This window comes from Citrus sinensis, chromosome 2 (assembly GCF_022201045.2).
Source record: "Citrus sinensis cultivar Valencia sweet orange chromosome 2, DVS_A1.0, whole genome shotgun sequence".
Lineage (NCBI taxonomy): Eukaryota > Viridiplantae > Streptophyta > Magnoliopsida > Sapindales > Rutaceae > Citrus > Citrus sinensis.
Window position 1 is genome coordinate 15,234,531 of NC_068557.1, and position 7,728 is coordinate 15,242,258.

The following is a 7,728-nucleotide window of genomic DNA, read 5'->3' on the forward strand; positions in this document are numbered from 1 at the left end:
CTGGCAACCCATTTCATTATTTTATGGTCTTGATTGATGTGTTTGTATGATGGCCACATGTTTGTTTATTATCTACATATAATGTTGCATTTACAGGTTCTTGCATGGTTTTTAGATTATCCAATCAACATTATTCGTTTAGATAATGCTAGTGGATTCACTTCTAAAGCTTTTAACGATTATTATATGTCGGCTGGGATTGATGTGGAGCACCAGTACCATATACTGATACTCAAAATGGATTAGTAGAATGCTTTATTAATCATCTTTAGGTAATTACAAGAACTTTCTTATTACGCACTGAATTACCTACTTCTATATGGGAACATGTTGTGCGTTGATCCATTTGAGACCTGCTATCTATTATTAGTATTCACATTTGCACACCTTTGGTTGTATTGTACAAGTGTCTGTTGCACCTCCTTAGCACATTGATATGGGATCCCAAAGAATTTTTTAAATTCGTTTACTAATCATTTATAATTTTATATCTTGAGCCTATTGCTCTGATACCAAAAAGATCAGCGAGAATACGTGGCGTTGTTATACCAGAACTACAATAGTTAAAACTGTACTTTGGACCAGTAGTCCGCAAGTTCGGGTTTCCAACCGATATACCTTTGAGATCAAAAACTTTGAAACTTTTTCATGTCAGGTTATATAACCCAAAATAGATTTTCCTTTAGTCTAAAACAGGGCACCAAACCAGATAAGAAATGATCAAAAGTTTTCTGATGCATAGGATCCTTGCTGGAAGGCAAGTGCAGAGCATACTTCCTTAAGTTTTAAAAATGAACAAATTCAATTCTTTGTTCCTTTTCTTTCTTTAGATCTTTATTTGCACAGAGAGAGAAGAGAGTTTAGAAATTCATGGTTTTATGAAAACACACGAGAGTTTATTGCTTCAAAAAAACTTCTATATCTTACAAGCGAGGGGAGAATCCTTTATATAGGAGAATTCTCGGAGAGATAGGACAGGACCCCTATCTTTTACAAAAGCAAAAGTAAAAGATACATCATGACACAACTTTAATTATTACAAAGTGACAAAGTGTGCTTTAATAATTAAAGCATGACTTTGCTTAAAGTAAAAGCAAACTCTAATAATTATACAAGACAAAAGCATAACAAGACAAACTACTAGACAAACTACATTATGGAGAGCAGAGGTTCATGTAGTCGTCTTCAAATGAGCTTTCTGTTTCATAGGGATTGTCACAAGAGGTTGGTGGGAAAAAGGTTTTGGAGAGCTTTGGATGCTTACAGTGGGGACCACGGTAAGGTGGATAAGGGGAATCTTTTCGACATCCTGGTTTGGAGGGTGATGACTTAGGACTTGGCATTTGAGTGGCTTTATCAACTTTGGAGGGTTGGGATGATGAGCCTAGTTCATTCATAGATGGTTGTGGAAACTGTTGGAGATGTTGGCTGAGGGGAAGGAATTCTTCCCATGGGTCTTGGGAGTCTTGGTAAAGGAAGTCAGTGTAATCTGGTTTTTCTTCTTTGATGATGATGCCTGTGGACTTTGGTTTAGATATGACGAATGGAGTGGGGATCATGATGAGATCATGTTGAGGACCTAAGAAAGTGTGGAAGATGTCTTTGTGTGGTGGAGTTTGGTGGTTTAACTGATAAAGATAATTGTGCAGGTTGGATTGGATTTCATTGTCAATGACAGCTGGGTGAGGGGCAGTAAACCATTCATATACCTAGTCTTGAGTCCAAAAGAGATTTGTGTCTGGATGTTGGAAGTATGGCCTATGAATGATAAATACTGATGTGAACAGTTGGGCTTCTAAGGCAAGCATACGTTCAAGATTGTAAATTTCTGACAGTTGTTGTAGCTTCTTTCTCCACCATGGGATGAGGGAAAACCATTCAAGTAAGGTCCAGGTAAGAGAGGTGGCTTTGTCTGGAGTAAGGAGATGTTCCAAAGTGGGAGTAATTGGTAGGGACTAACTTGGTTGCATAAAAGACAGTTAGGCACCAGATGTACCATAACACATCTTTAGTGGTTTCTTTGGATGGATCAAGGGTTAAACCTGTAAGGAACAGATTTTCTGGGTGAAAGGTGGAAAACGGAAAGGGTTCTGTGGCAAGGTAGGCTTTCATGAAGAAGCGAAAGAGAGCTTTCTTTGCAAATTCTTGGATGGCAACGACAGAAGAGAAGTTTTTGTCAAAAGGAAAAGTTTTCTTGGTGAGAGCTTCTAGGGGTAGTGATGTAGCCATGGAGATGATCTGAAAGTGGTATGTAGTAGAAAACAGGGTGAGAGGTTTTTCTGGTTTTGAGAGTCTAGATAGCATATTCGGGATGAGGTTCTGGGATCCCTTTATATGCTTGACCAAAAAATCATATTTGGAAAACTAATCTTTTAATCTGAGTAACATCTTTTCGGGAACAATTTTACCTTTGAAATTGAGAATATTGGGGAAGGCTGAACTGTCTATTCAGATGAGAAAATGGTGTCCAATCGGATGATACTTGAACTTTTTGATGCCATTCTTTACCGCTAAGATTTCTTTGAACACGCTATGGTAATGCTTCTGTGTGTCAGAAAATTGTCCACTAACGTAAGCGATAAAGTGTTCTTTTCCATTGAGTTCTTCAAGGAGGATGGCACCCCATGATTCATCACTTGCGTCTGTTTCCAAAATGTGCTTTCCATCAGTAATCAACTTTAAAGGAGGCGGATTTTGGGCAATTTGCTTAAGAGTAGTGACAGCATTTGTGTGGTCAGCATTCCACTCGGGGGGCTTCTTTTTCAATAAAGCCGAGAGGTGGCAAGTGTAGTGGTCCACATGTGGGATGAAATCACGGATGTAATTGATAATGCCGAGAAACTGTTGAACCTGCTTTTTGGAAAGTTGCTGATCTGGAAAGTGAAGCAATTCTTAGGCAATGTGTTTTCCTGGCTGATAATGGCCATCTTTTATGATCATGCCAAGGAATTCAATGTTCTCCGTGGCAATGGTGCTTTTCTTGGCAGACAGCATAATTCCATGACTTTGGACAATATCATAGAATTGAGTTAACAGCTGGCGATGTTCATCATGTGATCCTGAAAAAAGCAAGATATCGTCAATGTAAATCAATGCATGGTGTAGGATAGGCTGAAAGATTTGGACCATGGATTTTTGGAAAATGGATGGGGCAGTTTTGAGGCCAAAGGGTAGGACTGTCCATTGGAAATGGGCATTTGGGATACAAAAAGTAGTTTTGTAACGCTCAGAGGGTTCAATGACTAATTGCCAGAAACTTGATTTTAAATCAAATTTTGAAAAGATCTGGGCATTTTTGAAAAAAGTAAACATGCTTTGTCTATGGGGCAAGGGAAACTTATCATCTTGCAAAAACATGTTTAATGGCTGGTAGTCAATGACTAGGCGTTTCTTTCCTCGAACAATTTCATAATGTTTTTCAACATAAAAGGCTTGGCAAGCCCATTGAGAATGCGTGGGCTCAATTAGACCTTGGGCTAACAATTGGAAACATTCCTGTTGGGTTAGGAGTAAGTCAGAAGGACTCATTCCTAGGTGAGTAGCTTTGGTTGGGTTAATGTCTTCATTGAGTTTGAAAGGTAACTTGATGAAGAAAGACTTATTTTTCCACAATGGGTTTGGATGGGTGAACTCAGAATGGGACTCTGGACAGAAACTCAAAAGCTTGATGGAAATATCCTGGTAGGATTAAGGGGTTTCAGACAGATTGTAGAGTTTTAGAATGTCTGTGAAAGGTTTGAACATGGACTTGACTCGAATTCCATGGGGAAGGATTTGAAGGTGTTTGATCTGGTGAAGGATGTCAAAACCTAACAAGAGATCCTTATTAGGAAGGGTTGAACCGATAACTTTGGTCTAGATGACACAATTGGGGAAAATTTGAATGCCAATGGGTTTTTTGGTAATCAGAGAGGTGGCGAATAGTTTGCCATTGACAGCTTTGAAATGTTCTTCATAGTTTGTCCAGTAGTCTGGTGGGAGAAGATGGGGGTTTAACATGCTGCGTTGGGCACCAGTGTCTATGAGACCAACTGCTGGAATGGGCCTTTGGAATTTTGAGGGCAAGATCTGGAGTTTGATGGAAGGTATAGGAACAGTAGTATTAAGGGATAGTAACTGTTGGTGGAAAATGATTTGGGACTGATCACTGTCGGAGTCATCAGAAGAATTCTGTAGTGCGAACACTGTTTCATCATTGGGTTCATCTTGTTCAGAGAAATAGAATTCCAATTCATCTTTCTCAGGAGAGTAGTCTGTAGTGGCTTGAAGATGCTCAACTAGCCGAATAGATTTTTCTCTTTTGTTGGGACAATCTTTGGCAAAATGACATTTTCTCTTGCAGATGAAACACCTACTTGATTTTCTTCATTTAAAGTCTCTGGAAGAAGATGACTTCTTTCGGAAGAATCTATAAGGCTTTCTGGATTTGCGAGATCTGGATGAATGGTCTGGATTTTTGAATTTCTTAAAATGCCTTTTCTTTTTAGAACTACAATCACAATCCTTTTTCTTCTGGCATTTGATCTGCAAGTAAGGGTTTTTGCAAGCACTCCGGAATGGTTCTTTATCTTTCAACAGTTCTTTGAAAAACTGTTTCTGCTCACAAAGTTTGTCAAGACAAGTTTTGGCAGGCTGGAAGATTTTGCCAAGGGAGATGTTGTCAAGAGCAAGATTGGATGCGGTGAGTTGTCTCTGTATGTCTGGCTGGAGTTCGTCTGGTAGGGAGGCCAGAAAGACATGTTTTAATGTTGGCTCATTGAATCCATTAAGCTTATAAAAATAGCAAGGACATTCGCTTGTAATGGAAATCAAGATCCTTGGCATTAAGGGAACAACATTTCATGTTGAGATAGTCCCGTCATGCAGCTTCAAACACTGCAAAGGGGTCTCCAAGGAATTGATCATGGAGGACCGCGAGAGCACTTGAGACTTCTGGTAAATCAACAAACTGTAATTGGAGATAGCGCCCTAGAGAATCAAACCAATCTCTTAGAGCACCCGTAAAACTAGTAGTAAATTCTCTAAGGACTGATTGAGTTGTGGCTCCTGGCCGTAGCATTTGGAGGTCAATCCAGGCGGACATTTCATTAAGTCGGTCACGCCATTTATAAGATAGAAGATCATCGAATGTGAACCATGGACCATTCGCCAATTTTTGATTCGTGGAACCGGTCTGGGCTTGAGCTGGAGGAGGGTGGTTTGTGGCAGAAGATTCAGGCATTTTTTCTTCAACTTCAGAGGGAATATCAACATATGGTTCTGGATGGGAGGTTTGGCCTTAAGAAGGGTGATCAGGTTGGGCCATCAAGATTCTGGTGATATCAGCATAGGACTTTTCAGAGTCACTGGTGGATGCTGAAGATTCTGTGTCAGTTTCAGTATGGCTATCAGAAATAGCTAGATTTGAATCAGAAGTTTGGTCATCTGTAGTAGAGGAGTGGTCTACTGTGTGGGCACTAAACTGGTGCATTGGTTCTTGAACCTTGGATTGGGTAGGAGGTTGGGATAAAGGAGCTGATGGAGGTGTTGGCGGTGATGCCGGTGTATAACCAAGAGAGGGTTGGCCAGGGATGGAAATGGTGGAAGGATGAAATGTGACGGGTCGCGGTTGAGGTTTAGGCCGTGGTTTAGGTTTAGGTGGTAGTGGTAAGGGATTGTCTCTGAAAAGAGTATGAGTCATGCCAAATAACTTGGAAGGATCATACTGTCTGATGGGGGAAAGCATAGAGGCAAATGGATGATAAGTTGGCCCTATGGAAGGGATAGGAAGGGATGTGGTAAAAAGAGTAGGTCTTTGTTTTTCAGAGTCAATCTGATCAAGCTCAGCTTGTAAACGTTTGATTTCCTATTCCTTTTAGTCAAATTAAAGGCCATAGTAGTGCTGGGCAAGCATGGTTCGTAACTCAGAATCGAGTTGAGCAATTCGGGCTGGAGATTTTGGTAGATTTGCTCCATTTGTGCAGCGATGGAGTCAACTTTTGTCTCAAGTTGTTCAGTTCGCAAACTGATTTTGTCAACTTTGGAATTAATATTCAACAAGGTATCATTATGTGCTCTGGCATTGTGGGTTTGCCAGTTGAGGACTGATTCAAAAGGTTTGGGAGATTCAAAGTGGCCAGAGGAGGTAATTGGTGAAAGGACAAAAGGTTTGGACACCACATTACGTTGGGAGTCGGTATGTGTTTCTAAAGGGGGAAAAAGAAGAAGAGTAATCTAAAGTAGATGAAAACATCATACAAGTCAGTGGTGGTGTTGGAAGTGGGATTGGTGATGGAGTCTCAGATTTGCAATGCTTTGCAATTCATTTGAGTTTCTTTTTGTAAATCGGTAATGGAGTTTATGGAGGTGGAGGATCTTGTGGTGGTGTGGGATTATGGTGGTGGCATGAGGCTGGAGATTTTTTCTTTTTGGGTTTCTTTTTCCTTGTGGTGGAATAATCATCATCCTCTTCCCAATCATCCCAGCAGGGACAATTTGGGTCACACATGCCGGAGCCAGGGGCATCCCAAAGGAAATGGCCATTTTGCTTTGGTGGATAAACAAGGTAGCCTGCAGAATTGAACCCTGTAATGGGCAGGTCTTCTTGGGCTGTCTGAACAGCTGTGATCATTGAAGAATAGGTAAAGGAGAGTCGAGGAGGCTCTTGTGGAGCACTTGGGGGTGGTTTAAAAGTCATTCGGACTGTTCCATCTTGGCGTCTTTCAAACATGCTTTCAGATGTCTGAATTGGAGCTGTATTGTTATGGAACTGTTCATAGTTGGAGATCTATTAGAAACCTTATGATGATTTCTTGAACGGTTTGGTACCCTGTTTTAAAGACTAAAGAAAGTCTGTTCAGGGTCATATAACCTCTAAAGAAGCATTTTAGGTTTTGCTGCACCTATATGTATATCGGCTGGAAACCAAAACTTGCGGGCTACTAGCCCTAAGGACAGACTTTGTGCTATCGTAGATTTGGTAGAAAATTTTCAAGGACGGGAATAGACATTTTTTTTTTGTAAATGAAATAGATTTTTCATTTTTAATTTTTATGCAAACTTTAAATGTTATGATTCTTCACACACATAGAGAGATACATAAATACACAAAAAAATGTGATGATTTCATATGGATGGAGCTAAAATACCAAAAGAGCATAGATTTCATTACACAGTTTTTAGTTTGGGAAATTATCATTGCACCACTTTTATTTTGTCTTATATTCATCCAACTACCATAAAATTCTAGCATGAACCACTGGGGTGTTAGGTACGTGGCATTGTTACACCTGAACTATGATAGTGCTGAGACTATCCTTTGGACCAATAGTCCACAAGTTCTGGTTTCCAGCCGATATACCCATTATCCCTGAGATATAAAATCTAAAAAATAAAAAAACTATTGATCATGATACCACCCGAAAACAGGTCATCTCTAGACCTTCAAAGAGGGTGAACGTTGCGAGAAAACAGCTTTATTTTAAATCGGTTTTATAATTAAATCAGGACTTTTCTTATATACACAATATAGAAAATAGAGATGAATGCTCTTAATTTAATAACCCAAGTGTTTTCTTCGTTACCTAGAAGAAGAAGAGAGTCTTAGGAAGACATAGAGTTTATGAAAAACTGCGAAATGTTATTGATGGCAATCTGAATTTTTACAAAGACGAAAGATAATAATTCACTGTTAAAAGCATAAAAAGCAGAAAACACACTTTAGACAAGACATGACCCCTGCCCGAGATT

General features: G+C 39.7%; 1 protein-coding gene across 1 annotated transcript; it reads right to left on the reverse strand.

Moving 5' to 3' along the window:
* Positions 1-5,278: 5,278 nt before the first annotated feature.
* On the reverse strand, positions 5,279-7,343 carry LOC127900295 (classical arabinogalactan protein 9-like). Its single transcript, XM_052434921.1, has 2 exons — positions 7,269-7,343; positions 5,279-5,845 (listed from the first exon to the last, which is right to left on the reverse strand). The coding sequence occupies exons 1-2, from the start codon at positions 7,341-7,343 to the stop codon at positions 5,279-5,281; spliced, it is 642 nt and encodes a 213-aa protein (XP_052290881.1).
* Between the last annotated feature and the right edge of the window lie 385 nt (positions 7,344-7,728).